Source organism: Corvus hawaiiensis, chromosome 1 (assembly GCF_020740725.1).
Source record: "Corvus hawaiiensis isolate bCorHaw1 chromosome 1, bCorHaw1.pri.cur, whole genome shotgun sequence".
Classification (NCBI taxonomy): Eukaryota; Metazoa; Chordata; class Aves; order Passeriformes; family Corvidae; genus Corvus; species Corvus hawaiiensis.
Window position 1 is genome coordinate 42,437,208 of NC_063213.1, and position 22,502 is coordinate 42,459,709.

The 22,502-nt window shown below is 38.2% G+C and overlaps 1 protein-coding gene across 4 annotated transcripts in view; it reads left to right on the plus strand.

Annotated features, from left to right (window-relative positions):
• The window catches only part of ZNF385D (zinc finger protein 385D), a 427,739-nt gene that overhangs the window by 317,897 nt on the left and 87,340 nt on the right, over window positions 1–22,502 (plus strand). For 3 of the 4 annotated variants that reach the window (XM_048302099.1, XM_048302081.1, XM_048302104.1), the window contains one exon: window positions 13,079–13,189. In XM_048302099.1, the coding sequence (XP_048158056.1) occupies window positions 13,079–13,189 (111 nt within the window). The remainder of the gene's footprint in view (window positions 1–13,078; window positions 13,190–22,502) is intronic. The other variant, XM_048302090.1, reaches the window with a different exon arrangement.

A 22,502-nucleotide genomic window follows, 5' to 3' on the forward strand; every position in this document is an offset into this window, starting at 1 on the left:
CTCCTGAGTCTTTAAATGTCCAAACAGATTCTCTGGAACATCTTAGGGCTGACAGAAGGGAGACAGAATTCTCTGAGCATGCTTTGTGGGGAAACTGAGGCAGGAGAGGGTTTAACTTCTTCCCTCCCCCTTTTCATCCCCCACTCGGCATTGGAAAGGGATTTTTGGGGAAACAATTGGCAAAAGCATGGTTTTGTGAGGGAAACCATGGATGAAAAAACGGATTGGGAATACACTGGGGGTAATAGGACATAGGGTAAAAGGGAAAGGTGGGATTAGGAAAGGGAAACTGTAGGGGGGGCTTACAATGGAGATACTGTCTAACATGACTACGATTTTTTGCATATATACTGCCTTTTACAGGAACACCATCAGGCCCAGTGACCTGCGATGCTTGTAACCCTTTTCTCCCTAGTACAATATTAAATTCCACCACCTCTCCATCTCCCAAGCTTGGGATGCATTTTTCAGGGTTATTCTTTTTAATAGCAGTTCTATGCACGAATATGTCTTGCTGGTTGTCACACCTTGTTATAAAACCATAATTTTGCTTAACATTATACCATTTTACTATCCCTAAGGTCTTAGTTGCTATGATTTTTTCCTTTTTCCGAGTGGCTGCTGTTTTCTGTCTCGCTGCGTCTTTGCTGTCTCTTTCGGTCGCTCCCGTGTTGGAATTGTCGGGGCTGCTGGTGCCTGCGCGCTCTTCCCGGGGTCGCATTCGGGGCTGCGCGGGCCGGGCCGGGCCGCGCCGCTCAGTTCTCCGTGCGTCGCCTCCTCTGGTCGCAGCTTCGCTACCGCTGCCGGGCGCTGCACCCACGTCTCGGCCGGGCCCCCGAGCGATGACTCCCCCGCGCCCCGCTCCAGCGCGCGTCTCGGCTGGGCGCGGCTCCGCTCCACCGCCATCGCCGCCCGCCGCCGCCCGCGCGCCGCCCCTCTCGGTCGGGCGTTCCCGGGGCTCGCTCCACCACGCGCTGTGCACGGCCGGGCAGGCACCGCCGGGTCCCGCCGCTCCTCGCTCCGCCACCGACACTGCGGCTCGCGTGGCTCCGCCCGCGCGCGGGAACTGCCTCGCTGCTGCTCGCAGAGCGCTCGGTGCACGTGGCCTGGGCCGCACGGTCCCTGCGCCACGCTTCCCTTCGCCGGGACACAGCTGACATTGCTCAACAGTCTCGGTAACTAAATAATATTCACGAAAATATTCTTCCATCGGCATATATCTTGACTCCAGTATTAACTGTGTCCAAACGGTTTTCCAAAAGCCCTTGGTAAGAATTAAATCCCAAGAAACATAGAAAAAGTTCTTAAACAACCATGCCAGGAAGTGTTTCAGTTCTTTTTGAGCTTGAATCAAGCTAAAATTTACAAATCGTTGTTCAAGAATCATTTTAAGTTTAAGATAAATGTCCATATGCGGCTCTGAGAGCCAAGAGTCTTCCCACGGTTCCTCCATAGTTTAGATATGGAATAGCAAAGCAAAACCAAGAAGAGGAATCCAAAGTTTCCAGGGTTTACTCACACAAATCAGTCGCTTAGGGATCGGGGATCGTTCTGCTCTCAAATCTCCACCATTTGTTGCAGTGGGGATACTGCAACACGCATATATCAAACCAGGAGTCCCGTGGAAAGGAAATATATATGGACAGACAGATTCTTGATAGCTGTTTCAGAGAGATGTTTATTTCTCCAGCCGCATGGCCGGAGCTCTGCTGAGGAACTGTCCCAGTCACGGGACCAAGGGTCCTTCTCCCCGCGCAGGGAACACAAACCAACCAATGGGAACGAGGCTGAGCAGGGGCAGGGAAACCCCGTGTCTGTGCCCTCAGGGCCCCTCTCCCAGGGCTACACGGCGGGGGAGGGACCCCAACACTACAGCCCTCCAGTTTCCATACGTGAAGAATGTGAGGAGCATTAATTTTCTGTATTGAGTGCTGGTGGTGCAATTAATTTAAATGAAATTGTCTTGAATCTCCAGATATGAGGCACAATGATGATAGTTGGTCACATGGTTTTATATCCTGGAATTTTCATAAAAAGGAGAGTAGAACTCCCTTCCAAGAGAAGGAAGTGAGGGGGAAAAAAAAAGAGCACCCATAGTCAAATAATTACACCAGCAAGTATCTCTGCTTTCACCTGAAGTACTTGTACCAGGTTTTGAAGAAAGACAGACATGTATTAAAAGCCAAGAGAAAAATGCAGTAATTTTCTAATTACTCTGTTGTAAGAGGTTGTCAGAATTATAGCGGCTAAACAAGCAGAGCAGCTTTGTCAAATGTTTAAATTGAAATGTTGAAGTGTTTTACACTGAAACAATTATAAAATTAGAATCTGGAAAATATCTTTCTCTCCAGCATTGAACTTCTATATTTTAGCCTTTGCTTCCTGAAAATATTTGCTCATTCATGTATTACCCACCAGAACGTGGGGTAAAATTATTCTGTCCCCATAACAATTTTTTCCTTTCATGATGAAATGTATGAATTAAATTATGTGTTAGGGTCCCTTTTATTTTGTTATTTCTGATTCGACAAGTATGGCTTAAGAGTTGTAACTTCTCCCGGTGTTAACTCTTAACACACAAATATTTTGAAATGTGTTGAAATGCTATAAAATTATAGATTTGACAGAGTATTTTAATAATGTCTGAAGCATCCTATGATTTTTTTTTAAGTTAAGAATAGATATCTTTAAAAATTCCAGTTATACTCTACACCTTAGTTCTTAACGATTTCTTTGGAGTCACCAGAATAAAAATGGTAAATAAGAAGAATTCTTTAAATAGGCTAAAAAAGCATGGCATGAACAGGAACTTTGCATTGCAGAATTGTTTTCTCAGTCCTTAAGCAAATACATACACAGTCACTTCTCTGAAAAACATGTAGTAGTTTTCAGAGACCACTTTGCACTCTGGTACTTGTAAGCAATTCACTTGTTAGAGTGAATCAAGTGCCTCTCTGCCAGTTCTCTGTCTGGCACACATCCTGCTGTTGTGATTAGAAAGATTCACTATTATTAAATACCAATTATAACACTTGGTACAGTTTTCTGAGATACATTCACATATGAATGATGCTATTGGCAATTTGTTGTGCAACCCTCATTAGGCCTTGCCAACCTTTTGTTCCAAACCCTCGAGCACAAAACATGAAAATGCCCTTAACTTTTTTAATGTGTTCTTTTTCTCATGAACTCATTTTTGCTTTGTTCTTGGTTGAATCTCAGAAAACAAATGGTGTTTGTGAACCTTAGGTTTTTATCTTTATTGGTATCTTTAGAGATATCTTTAGGGAGGGTATAACATTTATCTCTTTTTGTTTTAAGTAATTGTTTTGGGTTTAATCATAGTTTTACCATCTGGCACTGCTTACTTAAGTGAGTAGATAAAAGAAGCAATCCACCCCTTCTTTCCACACCACTTTCATAATGCCTACTAGAAGTGGAATGAGTAATCTCTCACTTTCAAGGTGATCTGTTTCATGTTGGTCTGTTTTTGTGCTGCAATTGTTGTATTAAGCATTGTCCGCTAGATAATTGAGCAGTATGATAAACATGCCACATTTGGTTGCCTTTCATCTTCTCTCCTTTGGAAGAATCTTTTAGGTCTGGTAGAATTTTCCTTTGGATAAGCACTGAGCATCAATCATGGTTTTGTAATTGAGAAGATTGTTATCCATAGTATTTTTGCTCTGTTTGATGCATAAACCAGAGAGCATATTTTGAGTTAGATAGGACTAAAGTAAGGGCTATCCCATTTTAGAAAACCAGAGAGTGGTTCTGAGAGATGTTAGGCAAGTCACTTAATTCCAGCATTTCCCAGACAACTTTATGGATTATAAATCCAACTTGCAATTATAAAGCTGTGTTAAGTCTGTGTACCTCCCTCACAGATGAATCTGAAATCAGAAAATGTGTGGGGAACATAGGAAAGGCAATAGAATTGTAAGAACTATCAGGTATATTAAGTTCAGTAACCGGAACTGGTGTACAATTTTTGTAATTTATTTCTGAGAAAATACCATCTGTTATCTAAAAAAGAGATTTTCAAAATAAGTTAATTGTACTTGTGAACTATTCACATCCTGTGCCAGTGAAGACTGTAGGACAGCCAGTGAATAGGCTGATAATTCCCACTGGGAGTGAGGTTTCAGCTTTATATAGTCAATGAAGTTTAGGGTTATTCATTGAACTTCTTGGACAAAACACAACACTGAGCAGTCACTCAATAGGTGAACATTGTCCATCTTCTGAGCAGAACAAAGCCAAAACCTTCTTGGGAAAATACGTGAACATATTTCAAAAACATAAATTCATAACTTGTCAAATTAAAGCTTATAGGCATTTCATGTTTTTAAGGGCTGGATCTGCAACCTTAATGTTCTTTTAGCACTTTGTGTTTCTGTATTTAGCACATATACACAGATTTGTTCCAGTTTGACAGTCCTTCACATGTTGTTTAGTGTGTTTGATTAGCATAATCACTGTGTGATTATTTCTCACTAGCCTTAGCATATGCAAATTCTTGTCTTTTGACTGACAACCATTATTAGACAATCAGAGTATAAGGATTTGCATAACTCTCCGTGGTTACAGTATTTGTGTGCAATACCACTGTGAATGCAAATCCTTTTGCTCTGACTGGTTTCTGTATATTCAAGCAGCTTGCCAGAAATACTGCTGCTGCTTCAGCATCTGATTTCTAAGTGGAAAAATCTACAAGAAGAAAAGTAACAAAAAGAAAGGAAGAAATACTAGAGTCACATCAGAAAGGTAAATAGACAACTGCTACAATTAAATAGCTCCATTAGGATAAAAAAAAGGAAAGACAGAAACACTCTTAGAGGATTTCAGCAAAAGAATAAAAAGTTTACTTTGATAATCCTTTCTGAAGTAGAATTTGATTTACTGGTTGCATTGCTTGGGAAGTGACAGTAATTTTCTTTCTGATAGATACCACTTTTTTTAAAAAAAATTAATGATTCTGTAAATATTGCACATTGTTGTAGTTGGTGCATATATTTTATATTAATTATGTTATATTTAACAAGGATGAGCAATATTTCTGTTTATGTACATGGAAAGCATCAGGTTAGTTCTGCCCTTTTTCATTGATAAGAGCAGAAATGGTAGACACTGAGAAAAGATGTGCAGTGTGGAGTTCAACTCTCTGCATAATTATTCACCATAATTGTTAGGGCAATACTGAATAAATTAGCTGTAAAAGGATAAACCATGCATGGCAGCACATCTAGAACATGTATTTTAACTGTTTGACATCATATTGTTTTATTTGTATGTGAAACCAAAATATTGTTGAACATCCATTTTTTTGTGTGTGTTTAATTATGCTTACTAAGCTCTTCCCATCATTCCTTTTGAATTGTGTTCTTAGTTAGTTTATAAGATTCTTATTCACAGATTAATGTGATTTTGGAAGAAAACAGCCCTGGAGTGCGAACTTTAACAATGGGACTTGTTTCTTATGGAAATGCTGAATGCCAAATATACTTAGGATCAAATCACTGAGCTGTTGTTGAACTGCTCTGTTGCTGACCTGGTCACCAGGACATTAAGAATGTGTCAGGTAGATTGTAAGTTATAGGTCTGACACTTCTGGAAAGCATTATGTTCTGCACAAATATTTTTTTTTAAACATGCATAGTTAATAAATACTTTTATGAGTGTTGAGACTGCTGTGCACACACAGAAATGAACTGCAGTGTGTGACTCCCAGTAGTTCATGTTTTTGCTGGAAATTTTAGACCATTTTGCACATGTTTTGTACATCTTGAAAATGCAACTGCAGTAGATGCCAAGTATCTCTTGGAGAGGATGTAGCTCCCACAGAGCTGAACATTGCCCATGACATGGGCAGTCTATACAGCCAATGTAAGTCTGAAAGTCTGGGAGTTCTCCAAAATATCTAAACTTCTACATAAGTAATAATATAACATTGTAGTGTATCTAATATAATATTGCTGCTTCTCTACAACTGACCACCATGATTGCAGGGGAAATGTCTGTGAATTCTTGATGCCACTGAGATCACAGAGGAGCTGCTCAGTTTTCAATTCAAAATAGTTAAATTATGCTGTGAGAAAATTTCTGGCTCTAAGAGTCCCTTAGCTATAAATAAGAGTGACTTTACACAATTGAGGAGTTTTCCTATAGCTTAACCTTTCTGTGTTTCTATAAGTATGGCATAATAATAATCGAGCAGGCAGCTTTATGTTTGAACTGGTTGGTGTTAAAATTGCATCTATTGTGCAGTTCTAAAAATGGATCAGGTTGACCAATAAATATAATGTGGAGGACATGATATTTTGTGATTTTTGCTTGGTAATGACAAAGATTGATTAGGATTTAAACTGTTTCCAATGCTCTTACAACTTTTGCTATTAGCTGGAACATAAGAGAATGAATGAAAGGAGCCTGCACTGAGTTATCTTTATTTCTTATCAATGTTACAACCCTAACACAATGCAATGTTACAATGAAAATAACATTAAAGGAGTTATATTATGAGTAATCATATATCATTATTATAATTATATGTATAATTATATATATATTCTGAGTATGGTTTCTTGCCATTGGTCTGAATTTCTAGAAACATATTTGTTAGTAAGTACAAAATGAGGCCAAATAAACACATTGTAATATTATTATCAAATATGTTAGCATCTGGATTTTAAGAAGTTCTGGGAGGTGGTGATACCTGTGTCTCTAAATTAACTTAGCTGTTCAAGTAATGGAAGTCAGTCTTTTGGTAGGTAATTTTTTTTTTTAATTACTTCTGAAATGGTCTTCGGCAATTTTTTTCTGAGAGCTTCCATGACCTGACATGTTTTCCTGCTCACCTAGTAATAGATCATAATGATCTGAGTCAATCTTTTTCTGGTAATTTCTTTGGTATTGAGATAAAAATACTTTCTTACTTATTTGACTGCTTTAGGCCTACCATATGCTCTGAACAGGCTCTAGGCATCCACATCATCTTCATCCTTCGAACTGGATGCTTTTATCTATAGACATTAGCAGATTTCAATTAATTTACTGCAAACCTTAAGCATGTGAAATGCTCATATCATGCCTTTTGGTTTTAATACACAATTAAAAAGTAAGTCCCTTTGTTTTATATCCTTTTGTGATTTGACTTTTGTGGGTCAAACTTGCATGCTTTCCTTTCTTCTTGCTTTGTTGTTGTTTTTAACTTAGGCATATTCTTAATCCTCTGGGATAAGAAGTTGCAGAAAAGCAACTGATAAAAATTCTATATATTAAAAATTTCTTGAAATTCAGGAAGACCTATGTGTTTGAATTTCATCTTCAGCATAAAACAATTCTTCACACACACACACAGAGACAAAAGAAAACACTTAGAAAGTATTTGTGGAAAATATGTAAGATTTACCTTTCCAAAGGATCAGATTTCTCTGTATGTAAAATACACCATGCCAGGTTCTGCATTACACAGATATTTAATGAAAATTTAATGAGATGATGACTTGGCTACAGAAAGCCTTCAAGGATAACAGCTTTGGTGATTCTGGAAAAGTGTCCCAGGCAGGTAGGATAGCAAGGGATCTCCTGGGTCAACTTCTTGGTGATTTCGTGGTAACTGTTTCCTCCAGAAAAGTTCATGCAGTAGCCACTCCTTTCATCTGCAGTCCACAAAATAAAGAGCATTTTCATGCTCTATAGTGAGCACAATAACAAGGAATACGTCTAATACCGTAGGTCTGACAAGACTGAATTTAACACAAGCAAAACCAAATTATAGTGAAAGGGTCAAAACTAAGAAAACTGAGTAAGGGGCCAAGTTCTATCATGCCTTTGGTTTAAGCCTGGATTTTCCTGAAGTAAGGTATGCTTCTGAAGATTTTGGGAAGGGAGTACAGTATTTGATCAAAGAACGATCATCTTGCCACAAATTTCAGCTTGAATAATTAAGACACAGATGATGTAATTGGTGTGAACGTATTGAAATAAAAAAATGAATTAACTTTTATATTTGTCTTCATTGCCCAACCTAATAGTCATCTTGTGGTTTGCAGTAAACCTTGAGCACTGCGCTATCCTTAGACTGACCACATGGAGAAGCATAACATATAGATAATGCCTGGTGCTGGAGAGTAGAGAGGCAAAAGGTGATGGACAAGTGGAACACAGTGCGGCTCTCAGAGCAAACTCTTTGTGCTTTAACTTACAGTGCAAATATATTGTCAAGAGGAAGTAAAGAGACATCTTGCCAGCCTTGGTCTTCTGCACAGCTTTGACAGCTGGATGACAATCTTTCACGTGAATTGCAAACTTCTCTGTCCTTCACTTTAAATGAGAGTAAATTAAATTACTTTCGTCTAATAAATAAAATCCAGAAATTGTAAAATAGCACTAGTAATAAGTACAAAGCAGATTTTATCAAAGTTTATCATGATAACTTTTATTTTGAAGGTGCATACAACTTACATAAGTTGAAATAAAATTTATATGTGTAATTAGTAATGTTCAGTAAGCCTAGATGTGCTTGAAGATGCTTTAAAGTGTCTCACCACTTCCTGATTATCTCAGCTATATGATATTATTTCCCTCTTTATACTTCCCTGCAATTCTTGCTCTCTGTTTTCTACAGTCAGCTAGTTCTATTCCTCTGACTCTCAGCAGGCCTCCCCTCTGTCTTCCAGTATCTGTGAGTACTGAGTCCTTACCATGCTGCACCTAAGTATCCTGTTGCCTCTCAGATTTCCTGCATAAAACTTGTGGAGGGTTATCTGGTGCTTTTGGATGTTTATTTGGATTTCATGTATTCGTGATGTTTCCCAAATGAAATCTCCAGGGAAAAATAATAATGTTAAATACCCCTCAAGCATTTTGTCCCAACTTTATTAGAATCTGGTGCTAAATTTTTAAGTTTAGCTGTGCTTTTCAGTATCAAAGAACAATTCTCCCATCCTTGGAAGTGCCCAAGACCAGGCTGGATGAGGCTTTGAGCAACCTGGTCTAGTGGAATGTGTCCCTGCCCATGGCAGGGTGTTGGAAATAAATAAGCTATAAGGTCCTTTCCAACCCAAACAATTCTATGATTCTATGATGCTCTGTACTGGCAGAGAAGAAGGGATTATTATTTTGAAGCAACTTTTCTCAATTAATCTGAAAGCCATACAGAACACTTCTTTATTTAGAGCCACAAACACAAGTAATCCTGTTCACAGTCATGCCATATAGCTCTGTATCTAGACGTTTACGTCTTTAAAAACTCAGAGGGAAGTGCAGATGGGTTTCTGCATCAGCACATAAACAAGAGAAAATCTGTGGTCTTATTAGGAAAGAAACCCTACATTTTTCTGTGAGGCCAAAATAAAATTAAATATAACATAGAGTCAACTATTCTACACATTCGTGATCTTTTTAATTCTAAAAAATATTCTGTCTCATTCTCGATATGTAAGCATCAGTTGTCTCAGAAATCCAACCTCATTTGGAGCTAGAATACTTATTCTGAAGATGGGTAAATCCAATTTAAAAAAATACAGTCTTTCCATCTTGTGAACCATGGTAGTATCTTTCATTTAACCCTTAGAGCACTTCTTTCAAGTCATTATCTCACAATGACTTGGCTTTCTCAAGTCATTGTGAGATAATGGGCACTTGTGCAATAGTGGGAAAGACTAACATGTTAACACTGAAGGCCATTATTTCACATTATCTGATGAGTGCCATAACTTGAGAAAGTGAACAAAGAAACTCTCTAAAGCATCTCACAGCTGTGATTAATGTGAAGGCAAAGAGTTACACTGGATCAAGGAATGCACAATTTCTTGTTACCATGTGCTGAATTATCCATATATCTGAACTTGAGGTTTCCCTAATTACTTTAGATCTGCAGTGGCAAAAGGAACAGAATGTCTCCAAACTTAAACAGCACAGAATTAGCATCAGTTAAGACCAGGTCATACTTTAGTGTTAAAAATAGCAAGATACAGGTCTATTGATTGATTCTTCTGGCATAAGAATTCACCTCTCAGATAGTGGAGCAGTCAAAAAAGAAGGGCTATTACTATTTATTTACTTTACTATGTAGTGGTGTTCTTTCTGGTCTATATAATAGTATTTTTGGGTTTGGGGCTTTGTCAAGATCATGTTACTCAGTAAAATGAGTGCTCCTAGGGCATGGTTTGATCACTGCAGAAAGTCTTACACAGCATGCTGTCGTGTTTCGGAGCTTGATATACTCTGCCCTTAGTCCTTGGTGTTATTTTGGGGTTATGTTACAGTGGCATCCCTAGTTTCTAGGTGGGTTTGGTGTTCCTTTGTGCAGATCCTTACAAAAATGTGTGACGTGTTTCACATCAAATTGAAGAAGATGCTCAAACTGGGAATTTTTCCAGTCTGTTCTACCATTCTATAAAGCTCTGCTGTTTTCCTTGGGTTGTTTTTTTGTTTTTTTTTTTTTTTGGGGGGGGGACGTTGTGTGTGTGTGTGTTTAATTTTTTAATTTTTTTTTAACACATCTGATTTTCTTTTCAATAGGAATTAATTTAAAGACCTTTTTCATATCTGACACTGAACAGCTGTCAGGTGATACAAAAATTCTGTAGTGATCTGTTCTGGATTCACTGCAATAGAGGCCATGACTGTCTACCATTACAGATTTCATGAATAATTGATTACTCTAAGGAAAAGCTCTGATTCTTTATTTATCAAATAACCCTTTGCCAACAGACTAGAAAATAGTGAATCATGGAGACATGGGCATGGAAAGAGATGGGGTTTTTTTCACGACATACACAGATTATGCTCTGTGGATACTGGTTATCAGAATTAGTCAAAATATGTGGTTTTTTACAATTCAAAGATAAAAAATATCAGTGGCTTAACCAAGTGGTTGCAAAGCTATTACCAGATTTTTAAAGTAGCTGTCAAATGTTTTTTGTGAAAAAGAAATAAGAATCATTTTTTCCAATGAATTTTGGGAACATGATTTCAATCCTCCAAGTAAAAAAAACCATTGAGTAGTTTTTCTGAAATTCTCTGCCAAAATGGTAATTTTTTTTATAGGGATCCTGACTTACAGGCACTATCAGATCAGTATTCTGGTAGAAGTCAGCTCAGAATAAACCCTTTCATAAAAGTCCAAATTCATCCTTAAAGCAGAGTTTTCTCAAAATAGTTTCCTCCAAATGACTGTGAAAATAATCTCTGGAGGATTTGTATCTTTCATAAGTTGTGTAGATGTTGTTTCAGGGAAGAGATTCATTTATTGGTTCATGGGATATTATATTATTTTTATAATACTGAGCTATTGTGTGCTATTCTGGAATTATTTGTACATAATATTCTTTCACATTTTCATTAATCCTTTTCTTAGCAATTTTATTTAAAATATTCTTGCTTTATTTATCGAGCTATCTTTTCTCTGATATAAAAATCACAAATTGGTGTTTGCATAGGTAAACTTGTTGTAGCGGGTTGAGTTTGAAACCGGGCGGAAACACCAATTAAATGTAGTGGTTTTGATTCAAAATATTCATTATTTACTTATTTTCCTTCTGTGAGATAAGAATTAGGAGAAAAGCAAAGCAGGCACAAACCTTAAACAGTTGCAGTACAATGAAAGAGCTTTATTACTAACAGAATTAAAAGTAAAGAGAAAACAACAAAACAAAATTAAAGTAAATTCCCCCCCCCCCCTCTTTCCAGCACTTCTCTCCTTTTATCCAGCTCACACAAGGGATAACAGAACATGGGATGTTAGTCAGTGTTGCAGTTCTTGAAAAGTCTCTCTCTTATGCTTAAGGAAAAAAGGGTTTTCCTTCAGTTGCACGTGGTTCCCAAACTGCCACCAATAGCAGACCCGCCCGGAAACAAACAGTCTGCTGTGTGTAGAACGTCTCTCCCATGAAGAATTTCACAGTTCTTTCACACTACAGAACATGGGCCATCACATGGGGTTATTCATCTTTTTAAGGATAAGTTATTTTGGCCTGCACACAGAGGCTTTTCTTCGCCACAAGTCTCTAACAGCCTCTTACTACTTCTATATAGCCTGGCATAGGCACTCTTCACAAACTTCATAGGCACACGTTGATTCTCCACCCCCCCCCCCATGTTCTTCAAATGGATTAAAGAGACAAACAGTTTGTGGTATTACAGTTTCTTACCACGGCATGCAAGAAGGTTTCTTTTAAGCTGCGCGCCAGAATCGCGGCACCGCCCTCTTTTCTCCTGTCGCCATGCTCAGCTCCGTCCCACGTGACTCACTTCTCTTTCTCTCTGACTCTGACGCCGCCATGTTGAAGAGTGCTCCCGTTCAGGCTTTACGGTAGGGAAAGCCTCGCTCCCTCTGTGCTGCTGGCTGCGTGGTGTCCTCTTCAGTTCAGCATGGAGTGTGCTGGCTGCAGACAGGAGGCTCTGCCGGCTCCCGCTGGCTCCGCCGGCTCCGCATGGAGAGGAGAGGGACCCGCCTGTCCCCAGAAGCCGCGCTGGATGGGTTTAGCTGTGAGCAGTCCATGGCTGGTTTTAGCTGCCCGCGGCTCTGGGACAGTCCCCCTCAGTGACCCAGGGTCCGTGCCGCAGCGATGGGAAAGGGGGAAAGGGGCAGTGGCCCCGGCCCGGCCCGGCCCAGCGGGGCCAGGAGGCTCGGAGCCCCCCCACCTTCCAGCAGGCGAGCTCTGACCAAAAAGGGGAAGTCCCGCCTTTCCGTGCGGTTTAAATATGTAAATTGTGAGAAGCGCAATTGGTCTTAAAGACTGTCCATCAACTCAGGGTCAACCCAACACACTTGTTCAACACTTACAGCTTTTACCTTTCTTCAGTAAAGGGATATTGGTGCATATAAAATTGAACTAAAGATGTATTTCAATAGTATCCAATGACACTTTTCTTTGTTCCTTTCTGCATAAGCTCTTTGTTTAACTGCATGAAGAAGAAATACTCGTTTTCAAAGAAAAATAGTAGTTTTCTATAGATCATGGCATGGCATGATGCATGGCATGATGCAGAATCTGTTTTGAGATTGTAGATAATATAGCACACAGTGGAACAGCAAAAGCTTTTTATTTTTCTTCTTTTCTCTTCACAGATGGACCCAATTCAAAAAGCTGTAATAAATCATACATTTGGAGTTCCTCTTCCTCATCGAAGAAAGCAAATCATATCATGCAACATTTGCCAGCTGAGATTCAATTCTGATGTAAGTCGATCATTTTGTATCAGATTAGAAATATGTACTTATCTTCTAGGATGTGCCATAATTTTCATAAATTGAACCTAAATGAAACGTTGTGATTTCAGTTTGTCTCTCAGCAGATGAAAAGGCTGTAAGATGTTTCAAATAAACACAATGGTTTGGTAGTGTTTATACACCCAGCCAGATTTTCCCTGCCAATATATCACTGTAAGCTCATCAACTTCAGTTGTGCTGCACTGAGTGTAAATAGGAAAAATTGACAGATCCATTACTGCTAATAAGGCTGGTATATCTGCTGGATCCTAATTTTTCTACCAGTCTTGGATATGTTTACCTTCAGTTGGCTCCTACCTTGCATCCTGTCATTCCTCCAGCAATGAAACAGGGCAAGCTGAACTGGAGATGGTCTCTAATACACCGAGGAAACCTGTCTCCCATAATTACCCAAGGAAGCTGTGCTGTGGTGCTCCTTGCCAAGTAATACCTGTTGTGTCACAGAAAAAGCCTCTTAGGTTTTAACTCTTCTGTTTCCTTCTCGGAATCACTGTGTATGCAGACAAAACCTGAAACACTACAATATATTTTCTTCTGCTATTCTAGTCTCTTCAGGAAGTTTCTTCACATGGGCATTGCTAGTGGAAACTAATCTTCCCCTGTCTTTATTGCACTACTTAATTTAAATATGGAAGTTACTTCTGTCAGAATAAGCCACAAGCTTCCTTCCTAATTTTAGTCATAGGAAGAAGTGAAATAATTCTTGTGTGCTCCTGCTTCTTTACAGGCCACTATTTATATACATTTTGTACTATTGTTAATTTATTGATTAGTTATCAAAGCCATGAGTTTGTCAAAAACTTAAATTGAACCTTGATGTCTAGTTTTAGGGATTTCCCACCTGGGAGTGAAAACAATGTAGTTCTTTTCATTCTCCTCAGCTTTTTAGCCCTTGGAAATAATTTTTAAAATATCTCAGTCACAATTTCCGGACCAGTCAGGATCACATAGTTAATTTTACTGATGACTCCAGGTTATTTAGTTCATTTACTGAATGGATGGACACCTTCTCTTCTAACACTGACATAATTCTCGGAGTGGTACAAGGAAGGGTAATACACTCTGGAATTGTCATGTCCCTCACAGATAAAAATAGATGAGTCGAATTAGGTTCTTCCATTTAGAAGCCAGATGCCAAAATTAGGACTGTGGATACTGAGTCATTCATGAGGAGAGGATGATGGAGACTTCTGGGCCACAGTGGATCTTACCAACTAAACAGCCCAATTTATCACTCAAAATTTTCAGCTTTTTCAGCTTTGTCTTAGGAAAAAGCATGTCACGCTGAACCAGACATAGTGTATAGCTGAAAGAGGTATCAGATACTTCAATGTTACATACTAGAGTGAAACACCCCCTTTCAAAGAGGATACACTGTTTGTTTGTCTGCAAAAAGATCCAGAAAAAGACAAGATGAACACATCAGTAAAGTTACTTAGTCATTAGCAGTTACACAACTTGGATTGACATGTGGAGTGGAAAATTTTCCAGCTGAGAGAATCTAGGCATTTTCCAGAATAAAATGTTTGAAGTAAAAATCCCTCTGCACAGAAACAAACAAGGCATCAGTGGACACTGATACTTTTTACTCAGAGGACTACTCTGCTGCCATACAGGTCTTTTTCTGCTGTTCTTAGAAAAGATTCTGAAGAAGAGAGAGGGAAGGAGCAGAGGCCATTTTCAGAGTCACCTACAGTGTCCAAAAAACGGGTTTCAGAAGGAATCTATTAATTTAAGCTGTTCACAGAAAATTCTTGGAAGACTAGCTGATATTTATCACACCTTCAGGTGTTAGAGGCTTGAACTCAAATAGCCAATACTGTTCAGAAGGTTGTTTAATGCTTCCCTCTCTCTAATAGATCAATATTATCTCTATGGAATGGGGAGACCTTCTTGATGAGTATGTTTCACTTTCCATTTTTAATATTCACCTAAGTTTTAAAGCAACCACGGTGTTGATTTATGGAGAGATTACGATCCAAAATCCACCCATTGATTAACCTGGAATGATATCTCTCCCCCTTTTCACTACCACACTGAGGCAATTTGTGGATATCTTTATGATGGTCTCCTCTCATTCCAGTGCTTATAGTTATTACTGCTGGAAATCACAAAGTGCTCTGCTGAGGTTTTCAAGAAATAATTTGTAGTCAGAATTCCACTGCAGTTTAGGAATGTTTTTCTGCAACATGAAGGGAATAGGCAGAGCTATTTCCTCCATTGCTTAGGTAATTTTGAAATGTCCACCCATGTTTGAAGCAAAAATGTGCTAAACTAAAGATTTAATATTGGGATTCAAAGAAAAGACTGCTTCGAAGAAAAAGAGCTGTTAGCTATCATTTTTTGATACCTCTATTACGAATGGCAAGCACACACATTGTAATTCTTTCTCCTATTATCATGAAAAAGTTTTCATTTACTCAATATTCCTACCTTTCATTTTCATCATGTTTTGTTGAACACGATTTAAATCCATAGCAACAATAAATAACTTTTCTGTCTAGGAACCTTGGCTTTGTGTCTATTCTACCAATATGTCTCTAGTTTTAGATGTGGGAGATAGGTTTTATCAGAGAGTAATGAATAGAAATTCCATTTGCCTGCTACACAATATTATGAAAATGTTTACAATAAAACTGGTCTGTGGTATTTTTCTTTTTTTGCATAGAATACACAATTTTCTCCCTTTCAATACAGATTTCTTTAAGAGCAGCAGGGCTTTTTTTTCTGGTTACATGGTATCAAAATTCCATTTCAAAAAAAACGAGAAAAGGCAGTACAATAGTCTAAAATCATTTAGCTTCTTTGTAAAGGAGTTATCTATACATCTTCATGACAGCTGTGTGTTCAGTATTTCTTTTTAAAATAGCTCTCATACAAGGTAAGGGAGGAATGTGCAAATAACCAAAGCCTTTCCATGCTGAGAAAAAACATTAGAACAGCAGAGGTAGGTTTTGTGGAGTCCATTCCAATAATTTTTTTTTTTTTTTAAATTCAGACAAATCTAGATATATCATTTACACTCACATTGTGCATTCAGTCAAATTCAGTGAAAAGTTTAAATATATGCTTAGCTGCAAGTGCTTATGTTGCCACTTAGATGTTTGCAGCTGCTGAGAGCTATTGCAGCAGTAAATGCATGCTTCATAGCAAACATTAAATATCTGCTAAAAGTATCTGTAAAATGAAGTCCAGCTGACCTCAGCAGGATAACTCAGGTGCCTGTAGGTAGCTGTAGGAGTAAATTTTCTGCTTATGGCCTGGAAAAAAAGGAAAAAAAACACTTTCTGAATTTTCCGGCCTTGAGTGTTTGATCTTCCTTTGCCCACATTTCCGATTTTATTATTTGATGAAGTTACCTAGTTATCAGTATCTGTCAACAAGGTCAATTTTTGCAAAGGGATTACCTTTTTCTTCCCTCTCATTTAATGAGATGGCTGAGTGATGACCTAGTTTGCCTTTAAAGAAAGGTTGGGCAGCATTCTGATGTGTTCACAGGACTTGAATTCCATTATGACACACTTAAAAAATATTTCCAATTACATGAGCCAGAAATTATTGTTTGATTTAAATAGCAACAGTAGTAATATTTCCCTGCAAATCAGGGGTGCTCATCAGTCCTCATTTGTTGGATTTTTACCTCATTTTTAGCCATCTCTATGAAACAAAGGTATCACTGAATTGATATATTGTTCCACTGTATGAATTTGTCAGGATTCAAAAGGTGCTCTTCCACTAAAACAACAGTGAAGGATTTTTTTGAGGATAAGGATGCAATAAAATTCTGCAGTATTTGCCTGTAGTTCTAATTTCTGTGGGGAAAGAAGCAGGACCAGAGGACTAATATCCTATTTAGTCTATGCTTGATATCTAGAACAAAAGATTAATGTATCAACTTGTAGGAGCCTAGGGTATAATAAGGCGATAATAAACAGTCAACATGAATTTGTCAACAACAAATCACGTCAAATGAATCTAATTTTTTCCTTTGACAGGGTAATTGGCCTAATGGATAATAGAGAATAAATAGATGTGACATATTTTGGCTTTAACAAGGGTTTATACAGTCCTATGTGACAGTCCTGTAAAGTAAGTAGGGGAATATGGTCCAGGTGAAATTATTAAAAGTTGGTTGCAAAACAGAATGAAGAACTGCAGTGAGAGTAGTTGCTGAGGGTTTCCTGTCAAAACAGAAGATCACAAGTCAGGATTTGCAAGAGTCTCTTCCATGTTTGCTGCTACTCTAATTTTTCATTAGCAGTGTGCCTGACAGAATGGAGTGCACATATGCCAATTTTGTGGTTGACATCTAGATGGAGGATGGCAGCCTCTTGATGGAAGGTGGGAAGTTCCAAATCTCAGTCCAAAATTATCTCCAGTTGGAGAAAACAGTCTGGAATTCTGACAAGTGCAGTAAATAAAAGCATGAACTATTGTGCTTATGCTGGAAAAAGTAAATGCACAAGTACTAAAATGAGTAAATGTCAGGCTTAATGGCAAAAAAGAAATTATAGTGAATCATAATCCAAATATGATGGCTAATGCAGAAAAAAAAAAAGAAAAACTCACCCAACTAATCCTGTGATAATTTTTTCCCCCAAATATGACATTTATCAATAAGTATTCCACAGCAAATATTCAAGAGCAGCCCTACAGAGAAGGACTGGTGTGCTTGTGGATAGAGGCTGGACATGACCGGACAATAGGCGCTTGCAGCCCAGAAAGCAAAACAAGTCTTGGTCTGCATCCAAAATAGAGTGGGCAGCAGGTCAACTCCAAGAGCTCCACTCTTTTGAGACCCGAGCTCGAGCACTGCATTCAGCACAGGGATCCTCAGCACAGGAAAGACATGGAGCTGTTGGAGCGGGTTCAGAGGGGGGACACCAAGATGATCAGTGGGCTTGAACACCTCTCCTGTGAGGAAAAGCTGAGAGAGTTGGAATTGTTCAGACTGGAGAAGGGAATGCAGTAGGGATCACTGTGGCCTCTCAGGACTTAGAAGAAAGATGGGAACAAACTTTTGGATAAGAGGTAATGGTTTTAAACCTGAAGGTCAATTTAGAGCAGGTATAAGAAATAAGTTTATTAAAATGAGGGTGATAGAACACTGGAATGGGTTTCCCAGAGAGGTAGTGGATGCCCTACCCCTGGAAATATCCAAGGTCAGGTTGGACTGACCTCTGAGCAACCTGATCTAGTTCAAGATGGTCCTGCTTCTTGCAAAGGTGCTAAACTAGATGACCTTTAAAAGGTCCCTTCCAACTCAAACTATTCTATGATTCTATGAGTTTAAATTGGCAGTACCTCGGGTGAAGAATTATTTGTAACAGTGGTCATCACACTCCAACAAAAGCATAATTAGTTGCAGAATTTAGAACACACCCACTAGTATGACAAGACATGAAAAAAATTCTCTTAGTTAGGGAAAGCAGAAAGAACTGGATTGATGTACAGCAAAAAATATGCAGGAAAATATAGTAGGTTATCCATATGTGTAAGGGGGTTAGTAAGAGTTCAGTGACCAATTGATCTCTGTGTTCCTTGGTTTTGATAGATAAGTAAATTTGGCTAATTCGTCAGATTAATTTGATTTAAAAGATTTTTTTGTTGGACTGCTTCGTGAAACAATTTTAGCTGTAATGGTAGTGAAGTTCTGGAAGGAAACCCATAGGGACAGTTGAGGGGTGCTTGTTGGCAGAGAGTGTTCACAAATTAAGCACCTATGTCTGAGGATGGACAAGAAATGGTGAACATAATCCCACACCTCAGAGAGGCATTATATGACATCTTGCTTGATTAATTTACAAATATCTCTCTGTGGTTTGGAATGTATAATAGAGACTTCATTCCTCATCCATGCCCAATGACTGTCATAGCTGGCCTGCAGCCTCTGTCTTGAAAAGAGAGGGGAACGTTGAAATATTGGTCTATTAAGAACCAGGAAAGGCTGGTACAGTCAAATGCTACAAGTTATTTAGCATTTTACCCTTCTGATTTGAAATCTGCTGTTTTTCAATTTCCAAAGATATGCTTAAATGGTATTTGAAGCAATCAGTACTATTTGTCTCATTCACTGTTCTGTTTGTGGCTATAGCCAGAGTCTTATTCTTTGCATGTCTTGTTGTGCTTCCAATTATGGGTTAGATTCAGATTTACAATTAAGCTAGACATTTAGAATCCTGGTTTGATATAAACCAAATAATTTCTGCTTGAATTGTAATACTCCTCTTTTTTAACCAAAGTCACTTTTGGCAGGTATTATTAGCCACCAAGCACCTTTCTTGATTGATTGATTGATAGATTATCTTTGGGCATTTTATTTTTTGTCTTGCCAAACCAATGTGCCTGTGTTATATGAATTCATCAGCCTAGTTCTTTAAGGAGATGCTTTTATGTAAATGTTTACAGATGCTCAGCATCCCCTTGAAATGAGTATTACTATATGAGGGTATAGTATTGACTGCAGCAGTTGTACCTGAACAAGAATAAAAGTTCATCCAGATTTAACTCATTCATGTATATATGTAGTTTATATATTTCTGTAACTGTCGGTATATATTCTGCTTCTTTCTCATAGTCCACCATATTTCCTGTACTATGGAGTTAGGTGTAAGGAGAAACAAATGCTGATTCCAGTTGCAGAATTGCACATGCTGTTTATTTGAGATCAGAATGTGAGTCAAAATGGAAATACACTCAAAGGGGATATTTTTCTAGAGGTACTGGCCTATGGTATTCACTGTATAAAGTGCAAGTAATCACAGAAAGTGATTAGTGTGGTGATTTCCATGGGGTACTGGCATTTGCATCAATACGATATAGAAACTGTAAAGAATTGCTAGCAAAATATTTCATTATTTGATTTTTTGGCATTCCAATAGTCTAGTCAAATAGCACTGAATATTTTGCACTTACACTGCATACATGAATAATTTGAAAACAACCTGGTATGTACTCTGCCCAGTATGATGTTCAGTGGAGTCTGGTTTTGTAGGCTTAGCCTGCACATTTTAGAAGCATTACCTCCTCTTTCCTAGAGCATAGTTTTAAAGACTGTAATATGAATTGCAGTCAGATCCTGTGCAGGTCTGGTCTCTCCTATACTAGAGCATTCAAGCTTTTAAAAATTATTTTTATTTTCATTTTTTTAAATATTTATTTTGAAAGAAAATAATCTTAATTTGCTTATATGTAAACTTTTTCATGCAGGAAATAAATAATTTATAGATTATGAATTGCAGAATAATCTGGATTTAAGAGTAGTAATAAATTTTCACATAACCTCTAGTTTCTTAAAGCATTTCTAAAATGCTTAAGTAGAAAGTATAATTAATTTCCTTTTGTTGTAGAAAGTACTTTTCCCATAATTTTCACTTTCTATACAGTAGTTCTATGAATCTGTACAACCTAGAAGCAGAAATTATTCATATCTGACACAGTACCTTCTTTAGCTTTGAAGTACTTTTGATGTCTGAACTCCAGAGTACTTTTGGAGAACTTTTGGTGTTGAACTGAGCCCTCTGACTGATATCTTAAGGTTGTGACTATTACTTTGCCTCTTAAGAACTTTCAGCAATCTAAATATTTTGTGTGACCCTCAGTAACTGCTGTGAGTGGTCTCGGTGTGGTGTGCAAGCTGTGGAGTTCTCTAGACAAATTCACTACACAAACTCTTGATAATCCTTGTCCTTATCTCCTGTCTTTTAATGAAAGTAACCTATTCTGTCTAGAAAATCTGTCCTGTTCCAGAACGTGGAGCAGCCTGGGGGTATCAGGCCCACTGGGACATTGCCTGAGGTCAAGAAGACAGTAGGAAAGAAGAAGGTTTTAAGTGACTGAACTTTAAGAAAGCACATTCTTAATATCAGCTGTTTTGTCAGGCTGTTGCTGGTGGGGAGAGATTGAGTGCCTTGGTGTTCCCTATGTTCCTATTACATGACTTACACTTTCCTCTCAAAATTCACTCTCTAGTCACATTCAGCAGTGGTAGTACAAGAGAGAGTGTCTAAATGAAGCACTGGAACGGGCTCCCAAGGGAAGTAGTTGGCTCACCATCCTTCAAGGTAAAGATGGGTAGATACTGTACCTAGGGACTTGGTAATGCTGGGTTAACAGTTGGACTCGATCTTAAATGTCTTTTCTAATCTAAACTATTCCATATATCCAGGAGAAAAGAAAATCTAATACTTTCAGCTACCTGGTCCCTGAACAAGCAGGGTTGAGGAGAAATGTCTAATGTTTATGTCAAGTGAATATCAGAGTCACTATAGGAACATGATCCTGGAGAGATTAAAACATTCAGCTGATCATCAGGTGTTGCTGTGTAGGACTTGGATTATGTAAAACTTAAACTTTTTCATTTTCATTTGGCAGCTCTTGCTTCCTACCTCTGCTCATCCTATTAGGTTATTTCATTTTCAAAGCTCTCACTTATTTTGATAAAACCAGTCAAGTGTGCAGAAGGTTTGACATCTCTTTTAAATTACTAGATTTGCCAAAAATTATATGTGAATAGGCAATTGCTCTCTCTGATAGTCCTGTTTATAAATAGCAAAAGATTAATGACCAGTATTCTGACATTGAATATGAAGACAAATTAGTTTAAAAGGTTTCTGCTTCTGGCACTGAAGAGAATGGTTGCAGTATTTGCCCTTTTGGGGCCAACTTTTAACTTCATGTGGACATGGATCTCAGAACTGCAAAGAGCTGAAGGAAAGGCAGAGGTGATCACAGTTAATAAGACAGAAAGTTTGAAATAAAAGCAACTTCCCTCCACATCTGTGTGTGTTACTGTCAGAAATTTCCTTTCTCTCAGAAATGATTAAATTAATATATAATAATGTATCAGAAAACATTATACTGGGAGGCAGGATGCAGCCCTAAATGGTCTCATAGGTCCTAGATCTTCCAAAATCTGCTTTCAGCTGATTATCTGTTACTCACTGAGATGTCTTCCAGGCAAATTACAAATATGTTTCCAGTTGTTTTAATGGATTTGGTCCTGTAACTACATTCTTTGGGTTACAACAGAGTCAGAAAGATTTTGTGCCTGGAGGAGGATGGAGGAACATGCAAATGAAGTTCAAATGCTAAAGTTGGGCAGGTAGAGGCTAACCAGAGCTTCTTTGAAGTCTTTGGTTGGAATTGTGGGAAAGAAGACAATGCTCAGTATTTTTTAACTGTACATTGAAAAATACCATTTTATACATGAGGGAATTGGTATAGGCAGGGGAAAAGATAGACAGTATAAAAAAGGGGAAAG